Source organism: Symphalangus syndactylus, chromosome 14 (genome assembly GCF_028878055.3).
Source record: "Symphalangus syndactylus isolate Jambi chromosome 14, NHGRI_mSymSyn1-v2.1_pri, whole genome shotgun sequence".
Taxonomy (NCBI): domain Eukaryota; kingdom Metazoa; phylum Chordata; class Mammalia; order Primates; family Hylobatidae; genus Symphalangus; species Symphalangus syndactylus.
This window is the reverse complement of record NC_072436.2, coordinates 75,425,703-75,444,147: the sequence shown is the minus strand read 5'-3', so window position 1 is coordinate 75,444,147 and position 18,445 is coordinate 75,425,703. Positions and strand designations below refer to the sequence as shown.

General features: G+C 45.5%; 1 protein-coding gene and 1 long non-coding RNA gene across 4 annotated transcripts in view; one reads left to right on the top strand and one right to left on the bottom strand.

The window, feature by feature from the left end:
- Positions 1–13,255, top strand: part of SLC1A4 (solute carrier family 1 member 4) — a 35,547-nt gene extending 22,292 nt beyond the window's left edge. Inside the window, exons 5-9 of one of the 3 annotated variants that reach the window (XM_055241964.2) lie at positions 5,830–6,063; positions 7,459–7,653; positions 7,932–8,066; positions 10,290–10,452; positions 10,774–13,255. In XM_055241964.2, the coding sequence (XP_055097939.1) occupies positions 5,830–6,063; positions 7,459–7,653; positions 7,932–8,066; positions 10,290–10,452; positions 10,774–10,965 (919 nt within the window). In that variant the 3' untranslated portion in view covers positions 10,966–13,255. Of the gene's footprint in view, positions 1–5,829; positions 6,064–7,458; positions 7,654–7,931; positions 8,067–10,289 lie in introns of all 3 variants that reach the window. The other 2 variants (XM_055241965.2, XM_063617902.1) reach the window with 2 other exon arrangements.
- LOC129462197 (uncharacterized) overlaps positions 1–18,445 on the bottom strand; it is a 57,837-nt gene that overhangs the window by 12,600 nt on the left and 26,792 nt on the right. The window lies entirely within an intron of this gene.

Sequence of the window (18,445 nt, the reverse complement as noted above, 5' to 3'; positions counted from 1 at the left end):
TGAGCCACTGCGCCTGGCCCTTTTATGTAGGCTTTTAATTTGTAAATGTTTCTTGGTGTGATATCAATGAAAGCATGATTGTTAAGTAACAATTCTTAGATTATTTACTAAAAGGTAAAAATTTGACCAGCTCCCTCACTCCGAAATCATACCAATTCCAGTATCAATCTCTCATAAGCTTTACCCTGCTGTTTTACCCAAACCAGACCTCTGTGGCTTCTACTTAATTTTTTTTTTTTTTTTTGAGATGGAGCCTCTCTCTCTGTTGCCCAGGCTGGAGTGCAGTGACGTGATCTCAGTTCACTACAACCTCCACCTCCTGGGTTCAAGCGATTCTCCTGCCTCAGCCTCCCGAGTAGCTGGGATTACAGGCACCCACCACCACGCCCAGCTAATTTTTGTATTTTTTAGTAGAGACAGAGTTTCAGCATGTTGGCCAGGCTGGTCTCTAACTCCTAACCTCAGGTGATCCACCTGCCTTAGCCTCCCAAACCGCTGGGATTACAGGCATGAGCCACTGCACCCAGCGGCTTCTACTTAGTTGTTTTTTTTGTTTTGTTTTTGTGTTTTTTTGTTTTTTGAGACAGAGTCTCGCTCTGTCTCCCAGGCTGGAGTGCAGTGGTGCGATCTCGGCTCACTGAAAGCTCCGCCTCCTATGTTCAAGCCATTCTCCTGCCTCAGCCTCCCGAGTAGCTGGGATTACAGACAACCACCACCACGCCCAGCTAATTTTTTGTATTTTTAGTACAGATGGGGTTTCACTGTATTAGCCATGATAGTCTCGATCTCCTGACCTCGTGATCCACCCGCCTCAGCCTCCCAAAGTGCTGGGATTACAGGTGTGAGCCACCGCGCCCGGCCTACTTAATTTTTAAGAACTAGTTTCTCCTTACATTCACAAAGCATTTTCCTTATTTTCAACCCTTGAAGATCCCAGAACCTCTCTCTCTCAGATAGTGCTGGATGACAGCTGGACTGATTTTAGGAGAAGTTTGAAATTGAATGGGAGGCTAAGTTTAGACCCCCTACCAGTGATGTTTCTCTTGTTCAATCTGAAAATTCCAGAGCCTGACTCTATCACTGCCAATACGATTTCATGTGATTGTTGTTCTAGGGAGAGAACTGATATTTTCAGAAAAGAAAAGGTATTTAGATGTCAAGTTCTTTTCTTGGCTTTTTTTAAGTCTAAAATATTAATATTTTCCAAAGTTTAGACTAAAAAAAAGAAATTGGGGCAGGCAGAGTGGTGGCTCATGCCTGTAATCCCAGCACTTTGGGAGGCCAAGGCTGGAGTATTGCTTGAGCTCAGGAGTTCAAGACCAGCCTGGGCAACAAAGTGAGGCCCTATCTCTACAAAATATAAACAATTAAATTAAATTTAAAAGTAAAAAAAGAAGCTGATTGTATTAGTCCGTTCTCACACTGCTATAAAGAAATACCTGAAACTGGGTAATTTATAATGAAGAGAGGATTAATTGGCTCACAGTTCTACAGGCTATACAGGAAGCATGGCTGGGAAGGCCTCAGGAAACTTACAAGCATGGCAGAAGGCGAAGGGGAAACAGGCATGTCTTCACATGGCCAGAGCAGGAGGAAGAAAGACGGGGAAGGTGGGGGATTACAATTCCATATGAGATTTGGGTGAGGACATAAATCCAAACCATATCACTGATACTCCCATGTTAGGACATTTGCATTTTGTTTTGTTTTGTTTTGTTTGTTTGTTTTTGAGACAGAGTTTTGCTCTTGTTGCCCAGGCTGCAGTGCAATGGCACAATCTCGGCTCACCGCAACCTCCGCCTCCCAGATTCAAGCGATTCTCCTGCCTCAGCCTCCCGAGATGCTGGGATTACAGGCATGCGCCATCATGTCCGGCTAATTTTGTATTTTTAGTAGAGATAGGGTTTCTCCATGTTGGTCAGGCTGGTCTCAAACTCCCGACCTCAGATGATCTGCCCACCTTGGTCCCCCAAAGTGCTAGGATTACAGGCATGAGCCACTGCGCCCAGCCAGACATTTGCTTTTAATCTGGAAATTAATTTAGTCATTCCTTCAATTTGATGTACCAGTCACATAAGCAGGTATTCAGTAGGGCAGATCCTGCTGAATGTCTAACTGCAGCAAGAGAGCGAGAGACCTGTTGCTCAGAAATGTATATTATACAGAATTGAGGTTTAAAATGCCTTAACTAGTTAAGAGATCTCAACCAAGTATGGGAGGCATTGTTAGTATTACCGCTTTCTGCAGTCTTTCCTTTACTAACTACCCACTCCAAAACCCTAGTACCTGCCTACCCTACACTATTCACAGAAGTAACTTTCAGATGTATTAAACCCAGAGTCAGCCAACTTTGCAAGCCACATGCTCTCTATTGCAACTACCCAACTCTGCCACTGTAAGAGAAAAGTTCCTATTCACAATTCGTAAATGAAAGAGCATGACTATGTTCCAATAAAACTTTATTTACAAAAACTCACGCTGCTAACTCCTGGATTAAACTAACCAGGGAGGAAGGAAGAAAAGAAGGAAAGAAAGAGAAGAGTCTTCTAAAAATATTAGAAGAAAATATAGAGGCAGGGAAAGTCTTCCTAAACAAGATATAAAACGCAAAAGCCATAAAAAGCTGCTAAACTTAACCACATCAAAATACAAAAAGTCTGCATGCAAAAGATACTTTGAACAAAGTTAAAAGTCAAGACATTCATTTCTAAAAATTGATACATATATTTGCATACTGTATATATAGAAAACAAAAGTTCTGATTATTGAAAAACAAAAATCACTGAACAAACTATCAGAAAATAGACAAAGTATGTGAAACCTGAATGACCAGTAAACATTTTAAGGGATGCTCAACCTCATTAGAAATAGAGGAAATGAGGCCGGGCGCGGTGGCTCAAGCCTGTAATCCCAGCACTTTGGGAGGCCGAGGAGGGCGGATCACGAGGTCAGGAGATCGAGACCATCCTGGCTAACACGGTGAAACCCTGTCTCTACTAAAAATACAAAAAATTAGCCGGGCGTGTTGGCGGGCGCCTGTAGTCCCAGCTACTCGGGAGGCTGAGGCAGGAGAATGGCGTGAACCTGGGAGGCGGAGCTTGCAGTGAGCCGAGATCGCGCCACTGCACTCCAGCCTGGGGGACAAAGAAAGACTCCGTCTCAAAAAAAAAAAAAAAAAAAAAAAAAAAAGAAATAGAGGAAATGAAAATTTGGTTTTCTCAGGCATTGATAATGGTGAGGGTGAGGTTTCTCAACCATGACACTATTGACATTTTGGGCTGATCAGTCTTTGTGGGAAGCTATCTCACGACTGTAGGATGTTTAGCACCATCTGGCCCCCACCTGCATGATGCCACTAGCACCATGCCCCAAAAGTTGTGACAACCAAACTGTCTTCCAGACAAAATCATCCCTGGATAAGAACCACTGTTGCAGAGGGAAGATTATTCTCCTGGACTGCTGGTGGGAATGTGATATGGAATAACCACTTTGGAGAACAACAGGGCAATATCTACTGAAATTTAAAGTGTGCACATCCTATAACTTAGCAGTTCACTTCTTAGCATCTCTACCTAGAGAACAAAGGCATGTGGTTACCACAAAGCATGTCTGCAATGTCATTTGTAATGATAAACCTGGGAACAACTTAAACATCCACCAACAGGACAATGACAAAATAACCTATGGTATTTCCATTCTGAAGATAATATTTAAAGACAATGAGGTAAAGGTGGAAACAACCCAAATGTCCATCATTGGCTGAATGGATAAACAAAATGAGATAGAGACGTACAACAGGATATTATTCAGCCTTAGAAAGGAGTACAATTCTAGCTCATGCTCCAATGTGGATGAAGCCCGAAGACATCATAAGTGGAACAACCCAGACACAAAAGGACAAATACTGTATGATTCCACCTTTGTGTACCTAGAATAGTCAAATTCAGAGAGGAAGTAGAACAGTGATTCTCAGGAGCTGTGAGGAGGGGAAAACAGGCCGTTACGTTTAATGATTTCAAAGTTTGGGATGATGGAAAAGTTCTGGATTTGGATAGTGATGATAGTTGCAAAAGAATGTGAGTGAACTTCATGCCACTGAACTCTACACTTAAAAATAGTTAAGATGGTAAATTGTATGTTATGTATATTTTACCACAATAAAAAATGAATGGGGTAGATTTCTATGTATTGATATGAAAAGATTTCAAAGACATAATATAGGGTGAAAAAGAAATAAACACAGATTTAAATACATACCTATGTATCTAATTGCATAGGAGGTAGGAGTGGTTATTTGAGGAGGATCCTGGCTTGAGGACGGTACTTAAAGAGGATTTTGGTGTCATCTACGTTTTAATTTTTTGAAAGGAGAATGTATTTATGTATTACTATCGGGTTTTTAATTAATAATTACTGCTTAGAATATCTCTAGAAAGAGATGTAAAAAAAAAAAAAACACACACACACACAGGAAAGACGCTCTTTAGGTTTTGTTTTTTGTTTTTTGTTTTTTTGGTTTTGTTTTTTGTTTTTTTTTTACTCTAGGGAAAACACTGACGAATGGTCAGAGCTCCTATCCTGATCTTTTCATCAAGGCGCCTTTCCTAATAATATGGTTCAACTGTGAATGTAGAAGTGGGGGGGAGGGGGGAGAAAAAGAAAACTCTGGCGTTAGAGGATATAGAAAAATAATAAGTACAATTGTTACAAATAACGCAGACTTCAAAAACAAAAGAGTCACAAACCCAAACAAACCAAAATTTAAATGATCAGAATTGGCAGCACAAAGAAAACGCCCTCTCCTGACTTGTATTATGGCAGTCTGAACGCCCCGAGAAAATTGTGCCAAAGAGTTTAGAAAAATAAATATACAGTAAAAGTAAACACACACATACACACAAAACAGCAAACTTCAGGTAACTATTTTGGATTGCAAACAGGATAAATTAAATGTTCAAACAATCTGATAAAATAACCATTTGGAAAAAAAAAAAAAAAGAATATCTCTAGAAAGAAAACTCAAGAAACCAGTGACATTGTCTCCAGGGAGGGGAAATCTGGGTGCTTGGGAGACAGATGAGAGGGAGACTTCATTCTATTCACTCTTTTGTACCCCTTGAAATTTGAACTATGTGACATTATTACCTACACAATTAAAATTTACAAATAAAGTCAGCAGTTAGAAAATTCTTCCTGAATTTATATTAATTCAAAACAACTGACTTGTTCTTTGTAGCTCCCACAATCCATTCCTTCCCATCCTGCCTTTAAAAAACTCTCACGCTCCAGGCGTGTTCCCAGAGTGTCATTGTTAATGACTTTTTCCCACGGAATCATGTTGTCTAAGCCACAAAGAATTTAAAACTTCACAAAAGTCCTAGCTTTGGCTCAATTTTCTATCACAGCCACTCTGTGAAATAGGTGTTAGTCTTTTGTGTTTCTAAGTTCTCAGAACGAGCCTGAGCAAAGTCAAAAGTCAGGCTCACAGTCCTGGAGGCTTTGATCTCGAGTTCCTTTGCCTTTCCTCCTGGGAATCCCTGTGACTAGTAGCATCCTTCTGTTAAGGACATACTATATCCAAGGGGAAAGACGTCTGGGTTCTGGTCCTGACTCTGTTACCCTTGGTGAGTGGTCATCCTCATTTTACCCAGTCTCACGGCCTGTAAAATGGGGATGGTATAACCCTGACCGTTTCGGTTCCTCGGGGTTATCCTAGGGAGAGATGAAGACGGCCTGGTTGAAAGTCCCTGCATTCTGCCTCAGGAAGGACCTGCATCTCTCACCCCAGCCTTATCCACTACCGATGAGTACCCTGTGCTTGTGCCCTAGGTACGTACCTGTGGGCATCATGTTCCTCGTTGGAAGCAAGATCGTGGAAATGAAAGACATCATCGTGCTGGTGACCAGCCTGGGGAAATACATCTTCGCATCTATATTGGGCCATGTTATTCATGGAGGAATTGTTCTGCCACTTATTTATTTTGTTTTCACACGAAAAAACCCATTCAGATTCCTCCTGGGCCTCCTCGCCCCATTTGCGACAGCATTTGCTACCTGCTCCAGGTGAGTGGGTTTTGGGTCTCTTCACTGCTCTGAGCCATATTAACATGGAACCAGGTGAGCCTAGTGGTAGATGCACAACCAGTGTCTTGACATAGTTCAATTCCTGGAAAACTCTAAACCGGTCTTCTGTTGTTGTTGTTTTTTTTTCTTTTTAAAGAGACAAGATCTTCCCGTGATTGCCCAGGCTGGTCCTGAACTCCTGGGCTCAAGTGATCCTCCCACCTCAGCCTCCGGTATAGCTGGGATTACAGGCATGCGCAGCCACACCAAGCGTCACATGATTTCTTAAAATGACCAGCCCCAAAGCTTTTCTGTATTCCCCTGGGGTGGGTTTCTGTTTCATTTACTATTCTACTGAAGTTACCTCATTCTCTTCTCCCTCTTGCTCCTTAGAGGTCATTAGATCATTAGTTAGCCCAGCTGCGGGTCCCTCACCCTAATTAGGAAGACCTTTGCCTGAGTAAAAGAAGGCAGCCCACCTAACTCAAAATGCATTGCAGGGAAGTTTCTAGAATGGTTCCTGCCCAATTATCCCTTTCTGGATATGTGAATTAGAAAACGAGTCTGAGGCACCATGGTGAGGGATGCATGCTCAGCCCTCTAAGAGTCCACAATAGTGTGGGATTATCTAATTTAGCACAAGAGATGCATCCTGTCATTCACTGGAAAAACTTAAAAAAAAAAAACGGGTTTTCCAAATATGTTAAAACTTTCAAAGGATGGCAGCACGTCGTTTCATTCACACATTTAGTTTTGCCTCTACTGCTCACATCCTCCCAATCTGGATGGCTATTTATATAACACAGAGGTGGGAGTAAAAAAAAAAATTAGGGAAGGAATTTCCTCTGGCCTAGACAAAAACCTGTTTCTCAGCTGCACCAACTAACCTCTGCAGAGCCTGCAGAGCCTGCAGAGCCAGCTAGAGCGAGCAGGTACTGTGCTTATGGTTACCTACTTAGTTATTCTTTCCAAGCTCACAGAGCCATTTCTGGGTTTTGGCCTAAAAGAAAAAAAAATCGTAGTTTACCATTTACTTTTGGGAGCGGAGCACTCGAGAGGAGATGCATATGTAGAGTAACTAGTTGTTTGTTCTCTTGGGAACATTTTGCACCAGGAGGCAATGTGCAGTTCTTAAGAAACTTGGAATACGTGAATCCAAGTAAATAATAGAATAGGTAAATGAAGGCAGTCATATTTTAAGTATCTTGGGAGTTGCCAAAACCTCATGTTGTGACAGAAGTTTTAAGGTGATTCTGTTTTTTCCCCTTATTTCAAGAGAAGAAAGCCAGAAACGAAGATGGTGCTAATTGCTCTGTTCTGGGGTCTGGGACAAGACACATGTTAGCCTGCCAGGGACTGTTGTCATGTCTGGCGGTTTGTTTTTCCCATTTCTAGCTCAGCGACCCTTCCCTCTATGATGAAGTGCATTGAAGAGAACAATGGTGTGGACAAGAGGATCAGCAGGTTTATTCTCCCCATCGGGGCCACCGTGAACATGGACGGGGCAGCCATCTTCCAGTGTGTGGCCGCGGTGTTCATTGCGCAACTCAACAACGTAGAGCTCAACGCGGGACAGATTTTCACCATTCTGTAAGTTCCTCATTCTTTCCCTGGCTCAAAACTGAAGGCTTTTCTTGTGATTTCCTTTGAAAAACCAATCTCACCACAACTTGTGTCTCGCTCATAAAATGAGGACAGTGGGGATTCGTTACTTGAAGAGCGTGTGTTGAATCTCAAGGGCATAGCCAGCAGAACCTATGGTGGGGTGGTTTTTAGTTTCCAGCCACACTGCAGCTGCATGGTCTGCATTTCTCTGTGTCCACTCCATGCTCTATGTTAATGGCTGGCCCTGCTCTGCTGTCCCTTAGAGTGACTGCCACAGCGTCCAGTGTTGGAGCAGCAGGCGTGCCAGCTGGAGGGGTCCTCACCATTGCCATTATCCTGGAGGCCATTGGGCTGCCTACTCATGACCTGTCTCTGATCCTGGCTGTGGACTGGATTGTGTAAGTAACAAGTCCTGAGAACACCAAAAAGAGTCTGCACTGAGTTCCCTAGGAGCTTAACACTGCTGGGCCTGGGGCATGCAGAGAAACTTCAGACACACTCCAGCCTTGTGAAGGAGGCTACAGTGGAGCTAAAAGGGCAAGATTTAGAGCTAGGAAAAATTAAACAATATGAGAGTCACATGCCCCCGAACATCCAGGAATGACCATGAGATGTCATTACCAAGAACTTGCTTATAGCATCCGGTAAAGTAGGGGTCCACAGCTGAGGCCCTCAGCGCAGGCCCAAGGGACACAAGGGTCTATGGAGTTGTTGACTGCATAGGAGTAATAAGTCGATGGAGCAGTGATCCTTTGGGAATGATTGTCCCTGGCCTGGAAAATTCCAAGGAGTGATTTCCGTGAGGGGAGAGAGGATGAACCATGCCGATGTGAGTGACTTGGGCTTGGGCTCAGCAGAGGAGGAGGTAGGGAAGAAGGTGTGATCCAGACCACATCTCTGGGGCTGCTCTGAAGACACAAAACAGTTTCTGTGCATGGATTCCTTGAGTCACGTGATACCTTCTGCAGTCATGAATAATATCTGTTTTATAGGGAAGGCTGGCTGAGGTACTAAAGTTGAGACAGTAGAGCCTGTGGGTACGAAAATGAGCCCTGGAGCCCAGGTGCCTGGATTGAAATCCCAGATTTGCCATCTAATAGTTGTGTAATGTGCACTGTGTGTGCTTTGATCTGCTCATCTGTAAAATGGGAATGATCATAGCACCCACACCAGGGTTGTGGGGAAGATTGAGCGAGTTAGCATGGGAACAGCACACAGAATAATGAGCATGTGGTAAAACATTCAATTCATGTCAGCAAAGAAAGACACTCCAGACCAGGTTCGTCACAGGCAGGGCCTGGCACTGAGCTCGTGGACTGGCCTGCTGCAGGTGGGAATGGTGGTTTTTCCAACTTGAAGGGGCTTCTCAGAGCAATGAGGGTAAAATCTGCAAAAGAGACCCGCATTGCACAGACACCTTATCAGAGGGAACTCTGTCCCTGAGCTGGCCAGCTGGAGACAGAGCTGTCACCAGAGCTGACAGAGGCCCCCTCTCCCTCACCCAGCCACCTCCTGTGCATGGAGAAGAGGCATCCAAGAGGTGCTTGGCCAGGAACAGGGAAACAGGGCACCAAGCTGGCTGCCCAGTGGAGACCTGAAGTCACACAGGCCTGCCAGCCACCCCATCCCCTCTGATTCTGCAGACAGCAGGACCACACTCTGCAGGGAGTCAGCTTCCCAGTGCCCTCAGGGAAGACCACATTTTTCCCTCTCTTCAAAATGTGCACAATACTTCCTCTGAGCTCCAGGGACAGGGGAATGGTATTGGCTAATCTATAACACAAGCTAGCTTCTGGAAAGGATAGTGATATTTTCTTTGAGATGGTATTTATATTTGCCGATGGCAATGGAACACATATGAAGATTAACATCCGCAGTAAAGTAGCATTGAAATGAGAAGGGAAACTCCCACAGTGTATTATTCAGTGGAAGAAAAGCTAGACACAAAACCATATCCACACTATTATCCCAATATGTTTGTTTATTTGTTTACTTATTAGAGTCAGGGTCTTACTCTGTGGTCCAGGCTGGAGTGCAATGGCATCATCATAGCTCACTGAAGCTTTGAACTCCTGGACTCAAGCAATCCCCCCACCTCAGCCTCCTGAGTAGCTAGGATTACAGGCACACAGTACCATGCCCAGCTAATTTATTTTTTTGTAGAGATAAGATCTCACTATGTTGCCCAGGCTGGTCTCAAACTCCTGGCCCTAAACAGTCCTCTCACCTCAGCCTCCCAAATTGCTGGGATTACAGGCATGAGCCACTGTGCCTAGCTTATGTGTGATTTTTAATTACGGTGTCTAATACATAAAAAATACGTGTATTGAAAGGTGACTGGAAGGAAATAGATTAAAATGTGCATAGATTCACTCAGTTGTGGACTAGGGGTGAGTGGCTTGTTTGCTTCTTTATGCTCCTTTTTATTCTTTCTATAAAAATAAAAAGTGTTTAAAGAAAATCAATTCAGAATAAGGTAAAGCCTATGCCTTAGAAGCATGCTGTCCAGGAAGCAACAGGGCCCCTCACAATCATGACTTTCCCTCGGCATCCAGGCTGCCTGTGACAGGACCCGATTGCCCAGCAGTAGATGTAATAGCTGCCTCTTCTTTTCCCACCAGGGACCGGACCACTACGGTGGTGAATGTGGAAGGGGATGCCCTGGGTGCAGGCATTCTCCACCACCTGAATCAGAAAGCAACGAAGAAAGGCGAGCAGGAACTTGCTGAGGTGAAAGTGGAAGCCATCCCCAACTGCAAGTCTGAGGAGGAGACATCGCCCCTGGTGACACACCAGAACCCCGCTGGCCCCGTGGCCAGTGCCCCAGAACTGGAATCCAAGGAGTCGGTTCTGTGATGGGGCTGAGCTTTGGGCTTCCCTGCCAGCAGTCATGTCTCACCCTGTTCACCCAGCCGCCAGTCATGGACACAGGGCACTGCCCTTGCCAACTTTTACCCTCCCAAGCAATGCTTTGGCCCAGTCGCTGGCCTGAGGCTTACCTCTCAGCACTGGCATCGGGCTCCCCAGCCAGAACTGGTTACCAAGGACAAGGACACTCTGACATTCGGCTTGATCCATGTCCAGGTGCAACTGTATGTACGCCAGGGATCTGTTTGGAAACAACCCCTTGAGCTGCCAGGCTCAAGAAATCATGGACTCAGGGTCCTGTATGGTTACACCTTGGAAAAAATGCAGATGTATTTCACTCTCCCCGGTCAGCTCTGCATCAGGTGTTTTCTGGGCAAACCAAGGCGGTTTATAGTCATCTGTCGCATTGCCTCGAGTTGCAGTAATTGAAAAAATGCTCAAATTCTTAGCCATGGCTGGACTTTGCTGAGCTGGGACTCAGGTGTTTAAAGAGTTTGTGCTATAGCTAGGTGTGGATAGCTTCTGATCCCTGGGTTCTGGGAGACCGCAGGTGCCGCACATTGTCAAGTTAGAAATACTCCAGGTGGGTGTTAGCACTGTGGGGGTCTCTGGTCTACAGCCTTAGGTAAACAACTTAGATTCTGAGATCAAAGAAAAAAGGAGAGGGAATGCAGCCTTATGGGGGCGAAGCGGGGCAGAGCGTTCTCTAATCTAATCAGGACAGGACAGGTTTCACACACAATTGTCCCAGTTCTCATCCCAGCCCTGGGGCACTTTTCTGCTTCCTTCCAGAGGCCTGGGCCTCTGACAACACTTTAGCTTTTTCTCCATTCAGGCTGATTTGGCAACAGGCCAGAGAGGGGCCTCCTTCCCTGGGGAGGTGTGATGTAGTCATCACATTCAGGACCCTTGTTGATTTATCATCTATTATTTGAATTCAACTGGACACTGTAAAATGCTGCACTGCAGCAAAAACAAAACCACCACCACCCCAGAGAAAACCATGTACTAACTGGAGTGGGGTACCCCCATTCACAGGTTCCCAGGTTCCCTGGCTTTGGCTGATTTCAAAATATAGATCCCTTTCTTGCCAGTACATCCAAGTTTAAAATTATCAGCAAAATGGTCCATGTTTTTCCAATTACCTGCTGACACGGTTCTAAGCTAAGTGAGGGGGAAGATCTGAGAGCGTGCTGTTTGTGGCTGTTGATGCATATTCGTGATGTAACAGGTCCTGGGGCCTCACTTTACCCCATTTGTAAAATGGGGCTAATGTCACCTGCCTCTTACCTACCTCAGAGGGATTTGGTGAGGCAAACTTAATCTTTGAAAACGACCATTTCACTTCTTGGATATCAAGTGCTAACCCAGTATGCTCTTCTTTTTTATGTAAGGGACAGCTTTCTCCACAGAGTCCTTCTGCTGGTGAGGACAGCGTTTCTGAGCAGGGCTTTGTTCTCTATGTGCATTAGGACTTTTATCATGCCCTTGTTCTGTGTGTAGTTACTTGACAGCATCAAACGCAGCCTCTTCCTAATGTCTTTCAAGTTTTCATGAACTAGCAACCCCACCTTCCACCATGGTTCTGGGCGCCTGATTTTGCTGTGACTCCCAGACCCAGGCACTGTTTCTGCCATCCTGTAACAGGCCATTAAAGCTCCCCAGTGTTCAACCTCCTTCATTCCCTTGTTTTCCCTGTTGCTATGTGTCACCTGGGCCCTACAGACAGGGGCACACGTTTATGGATGTGTGTACCATTGAGATGAGAATGGGTAGATGGAATGGAGACCATCAAGCCACACCTCCTTCTTAAAATTGGGGACATGAGCCTGAGCAAAAAAGGTGAAGAAGAGCCATGGGACACAGAGTTGACCCAGCCAGGGGGAAAGCCCAGCTCTCTTTAAACCAGCTAAGCCATTCCAGTCTCCTGTGAAGCCAGAAGGGACCAGGAACCGTGCAGAGGAAACTGGAAACTTTTCCCCGCTGGGTAGAGCACGTTGCTGATACTCGTTTTCAAAGGAAACAATCATATTGTTTGATTCCAAATGGCAAATGAACACTCACTATTTTTCAGGCTTCAGTAAATCTTTTTTTCTTCCTTCATATATATATATATATACACAACACACACACACACACACATATGTATATCTATAAACACGTGTTGTGTTGTGTATATGTGTGTGTGTGTGTGTGTGTGTGTGTGTGTGTGTGTAGTTTTAGCTCCAAGCCAAGCAAGCTTGTGTTTGGATAGAGGTGAACTTAACTATTAACTACAAGTTGTATGTCTGTGGTATCTTGATTTTCCCATTTCTAAAGATGAATTTCACAAAGCCATAAAGCGTGAAATTAGAGCTGGACTTAAGACTCATTGGGCGACCATCCTGTGTCCTGGCCTGGCCCTGTAGTAAGAAGCGTGTCTTGGTCTGGAGAAGGGTGCTTCCGAGAGTGTGCAGGTGGCCCTTCCCCTTGGAGGCAAGGAGAGAGAATGTGCCGTATATCTTCCTGGTTTTCAGTCCACAGAGTCGGTAGACCAGGGGTTACCTGACTGGGGAAAATCTCACATCTCCTTGTCTGAAAACGTTTCCCCTGCTGTTCTCTTCCTAACATGTTGTGGTAAATCTGTTCAGATACTGTTCGTCTGACTGTTTTGTACCTGTGACAATTGCCTTAAAACATAGCACAGTCCTCAGAAATGAATACAGTGTTTCTACTGGAATCTGCAGTTCCTTTATTCCCTTCTTGTGTGTTGAAGTGGTACTTGCTGATGGAGGAGCTGTTGCTCTTCTAGGAGATGGGCTTTGGGTGACCAAAGGGCTTTGTTTTCCTTGCTCCTTTCATCAGGCACGAGCCCCTAAGGCAGGGCAGGCATGCTCAGGGGGCAGTGCTACTGCCGGAGCTGCTGTTGCTGATCCTTTTGCGGCCACCAGCTTGCAACTGGGAAGCATCAAGCTGCTCAGGGGCTTCCCACTCCACACCGGCAGGGCTCTTGTAAAAAGTGTGTGGTTTTGCCACATACCTCCATAAAGTTATGTCTTGTCAGAACGACTAGGTCAACAGGCCCTAACTGAGCATCTACTGTAAGGCAAGCACCAAGTAGGAAAAACAGGAAGAAAGCCCCAGGCCCTAGAATTCTGGGAAAGTCCCTGAAAGAGAGCAGTTGCCCATGCCTCTACTATGGCACCACCACACCTCGCACATGCTTTTATATAATCTTGTTTTCAATGACACCACATTCCGGCAACATTAGGGAATCCAGACACCTCTCATAATAGGATTATCCTGCAAACAGACTGGAAGCCTCTGAAGAAACAGATCCCCTCTCTAACCTGAACATTTCCAGCTCTCATATAATACAGGAACCGATTTTCATTTCTGGGCAATCCCCAAAGGATGAGGAGAGAGTTCACACCGATCAGGGGCCTGATGGGGCCTGCTGGGAATAACGATTTGGATTCTTACCCTGGAGTGTGGTTGCCTTGATTCTCTGTCGTGGAGAGTGTTTGGAAGTTGTGATTAGTACTCGATGAGTCAGTTTTCTGATGTAACCAAACCAAGAGGAGCAAATCTACACTCTCAAACCATCTCTTCCCTGGGGATCAGAAGGAGTGCTGATCTGATGAGCCACTTGAGCCTGCTCACAGGAACTGTAAATCGTGTTTGAATAGCACAGACGATGTAACAGGGAGGACCATGGGCTGTCTGGGTTCCACTCCCAGCTCTGCTGCTTGCTTGCTGCACGACCCTGGGCATGATAACCTCTCCATGGCGTAGTCTCATATTTAAAATTGGGAGACTGAGTGCAGTGGCTCACACCGTCATCCCAGCACTTTGGGAGGCCAGTGCAGGAGGATTGCTTGAGGCCAAGAGTTTGAGACCAGTCTGGGCAGCAAAAAAAGACCCTGTCACTATAAAAAAAAAATTTTAAAGTTAGCTGTGCATTAAAAATTAGCCACATACCTATAGTCCCAACTACTCCAGAGGTTGGGGTAGAAGGATCCATGAACCTGGGAGGTCAAAGCTGCAGCAAGCCATGATCATGCCATTGCAGTCTAGACTGGGTGACAGAGTGAGAGTCTGTTTCAAAAATATATATATATATATATTTTTTTTTTTTTAAAAAAAAAGAAAAGCCTTGGCTGGGCGCGGTGGCTCACACCTATAATCCCAGCACTTTGGGAGGCCGGGGTGGGCAGATCGCTTGAGGTCAAGTGTTCGAGACCAGCCCGGCCAACATGGTGAAACCCCATCTCTACTAAAAATACAAAAATTTAGCCAGGTAGGGTAGCAAGTGCCTGTAATCCCAAGTACTTGGGAGACTGAGGCAGGAGAATCACTGGAACCCGGGAGGCAGAGGTCTCAAAAAAAAAAAAAAAGAGCCTTTTACCCAAACATGTATAACTGATAAAGTTCAACATTGTAAGTTAAAGTGTGGTCTGAATCTAGGCAACTGATTCTGTTTACATTGGCGGGGCTTCCTCAGCATGCAGTTCCGCAGGGCACCATTCATGTATTCTGTGCGAATGGAGCTTGCAGGAGTTGTGCGGTACATAGCCTTCATGGCTATAACATGGCAGCCCTGAACTGTGGGGTGAGTTGCAGTTAAAAGCTTTAACTCTCAACTCAAAAAGCATGTTGAATCTGTCTTCCCTATAAATTGTTTCCCTTTTAATAGTTATGGGCCAATCAGTTTCAAAGCAATAGGGTTGCAGTCTAGAGGAACTTCCTTAATCAGCTTCGCTAGTCATAATTTTTCCATTTGTGGTGTTCCTCTAACAAAGCATCTGTGTTTGTGGCTATGCACTTTGTGGTATCAATGAACCTTTTCTCTCTCTAGTCCTCAGAGCACCCTGGGTTGGCTAGATGGATTGCTCACAGACCTTCCTCACCTCCAAGCCCCTCTAGGAGAACCAATCTCATGACAAAAGCATGGCCCTGAGATCTTGTGAGTGGTAGCCCACTCCATTCAGTCCTTCCAGAAACACAATACAACAATGGTCAGGCCTGAAAGAGCCCCAATGCCAAAGAGCACAGTGTTATAAACCCAACAAACTGATCTATGGGGAGGGGGAGAAGTCAGTTTTGTAGTTTCCTTCAGGTGCAGGGAGAGCAGCCTGTGGAAGTGCTGGGAATGCTCTATTTCTTGATCTGGATAGGTGTTTGCTTTGTGATAATTCATTAAGCTATACACTTATGTGGTTTGCTTTTGGTGGATGGAGTCTCACTCTCTCACCCAGGCTGGAGTACAGAGGTGTCATCTCAGTTCACTACAACTTCTGCTTCCCGGGCTCAAGTAATTCTCCTGCCTCAGCCTCCCGAGGAGCTGGGATTACAGGCTTGCTCCACCACACTCAGCTAATTTTTGTATTTTTTTAGTATAGACGGGGTTTCACCATGTTGGCCAGGGCTGGTCTTGAACTCCTAACCTCAAGTGATCTGCCCGCCTTGGCCTCCCAAAGTGCTGGGATTACAAGCCATTTATGTGTAATAAGTGTACGCTTTTACTTTTCACAAAGTGAGAAGAAAACACCAGGGGTGTAGGAGCAGGGTAGTAATTAGGGCCCAATGGAAGACTCTCTGTAGCGGTTACTAGTCACTTTGGATGACCATGTCTTTTCTTGGCTGTCCCGTGAGCCATCAGAAATTCTCTCAGCTAATTGCACCTTGGTCATCTAGAGCAACGGCCAGCAAACTATGGCTCACAGGCCAAAGCCAGCCCACTGCCTGTTTCTGTATGGCCCGTGGGTAGTGCCCCAGCACATTAGCAGCATGAGCCACAGAGACCAAGCTTGGGTGTTTCCCTCCACCCCTGTCAGGGCTGACTTGCCCATGAGGCACAGGACTCGCAGGGCCTGAGGCCCACAATGCTTTTAGGGGCCCACAAAATTTTCTTTATTATTATTTTTTTTGAAACAAGGTGTCGCTCTGTCGCCCAGGCTGGAGTACGGTAGCGTGATTACAGCTCACTGTAGCCTCCATCTTCTGGGCTTAAGCGATTGTCCCGCCTCAGCCTCCCAAAGTGCTGGGATTACAGGCATGAGGTACACTGCTCCAGCCCCACAAAAATATTTTCATTTACTTTTAAATCAGAAAAATGTCCCCAGGACACTGGGATGACGCGAACAGGTGGCTTGACACTCATAGCAGGAACGCATGGATGATTTTCCTATTAATCAGTTTTTGGTCTGCAACAAAATGAGGTACTGAAATTCTGGCAAGTCTTTGCCGAGCCCTGGGATGACTTGGTCTTGTAGGGCTCCCCAGGGGAGAACCTTGGGCTTGTACGGCCCCCATTAGCAGAACCTACCCCCACCCCCCATACCCCTACACACAGAGAAAGTGGGCATAGCAGGGCCTCTTCCTCAATAAAGTGTTAGCTGAGGAGTCACTTGTCCAGGAACCCCTGATCTCACCCATTTCCACTTCACTAAAGCACACTGAAAAGCATTAGCCTGATACGTACAAGATACCTGATGTATACATATCCATGGAGATTTAAGAAAGAAAGCAACCATTAACTGCTAAAATACTTCCCTGGTAGCTCAGCTCTTCCATCAAAACCCAAATCCAATCTGTCCCTAAGAGTGAGAGTCAAGGACAAGAGCACACCCATTTTTAGTAAGTCCATGGCCTGCTGGGAACATGAGTCATTGCCCCTGGGTACCCAGCACCACTTTATAAATATAGAAGATAGTATGAAGTGACAAATGGATGAAGAAGTTTAAAAATCTTTAGAGGACTGAATCGTTGTTATCATTCCTTATTTCTAATGTTTTGTAGCGTTTTCCTTCAGACAAAATTCCCTGTGTTCCCCAGTAGGCCGCATGATGGGAGCAGGACCATGAGAGAGTGAGCCGGCTGCACTCTGGGGCTGACTCGGTAGTAGCCGTGTGTCCTTGGGCTGGCCACTTCCCCTTCTTGGCCTCGTTTTCCTCACCTGTGAACTGTGGGGTTGGACGAGATAGTCCCTGAGTTCTAAGTCTCTTCTGCTCCACTGCTGATAGAATGTGAAGGAAAATTGGAAAGGAAGACTTTCCAAGAGGGACAGCAGAACAGGAATAAGAGTCCAGAGTGGCACTTTTCTTTCCTGTGGTTCCCAATCTGGATGCATATTACACTACTCTGGGAACCCTGAAAAATCCCATGCCCAGGCCATACCCGAAAGCAAATAATCAAAATCTCTGGGAGTGGGACCCAAGCACCAGTATTTTCAAAACTGCCCAGGGGTTTCAGCCAAGGCTGAGAACTGCCGGGTCAGCAGCACTGTGGGCAGCCTAGGAATTCTGCATTTAACAAGCTCCTGGCAAATACTTGGGCATGCGAGTGTTTGAGAATCACAGACCTAGTACCCTCAGCATCTGTGGGCGCCCTGGTTCATGGTCTTTTCTGGAAAACTCCATTCTAGGTAATATCCCAAAAGCCTCTAACTACAGTGGCCATGGATGACCTCATTTGAGGGAAAATCTGCTCTTGTTTACACTCTGTCGGCCAAGGAGATCATCTTTCCCCAGACAAAACTGAAATGCAGGCCAGGCATAGTGGCTCACGCCTGTAATCCCAGCACTTTGGGAGGCTGAGGCAGGTAGATCACCTGAGATCAGGAGTTCAAGGCCAGCCTGACCAACATGGTGAAACCCCGTCTCTACAAAAATTAGCCAGGTGTGGTGGCATACGCCTGTAGTCCCAGCTACTCAGGAGGCTGAGACAGGAGAATTGCTTGAACCCAGGAGGCGGAGGTTGCAGTGAGCTGAGATCACACCACTGCACTCCAGCCTGGGCAATAGTGTGAGACTCTGTAAGTGCCTCTATTGGTGTCTTGCAATACAATGTCTCAAAAACAAAAAACAAAAAAACTGCAATGCAATTCATACTCTGGTTGTTGTAACATCGACGATTACAGAATCATCAT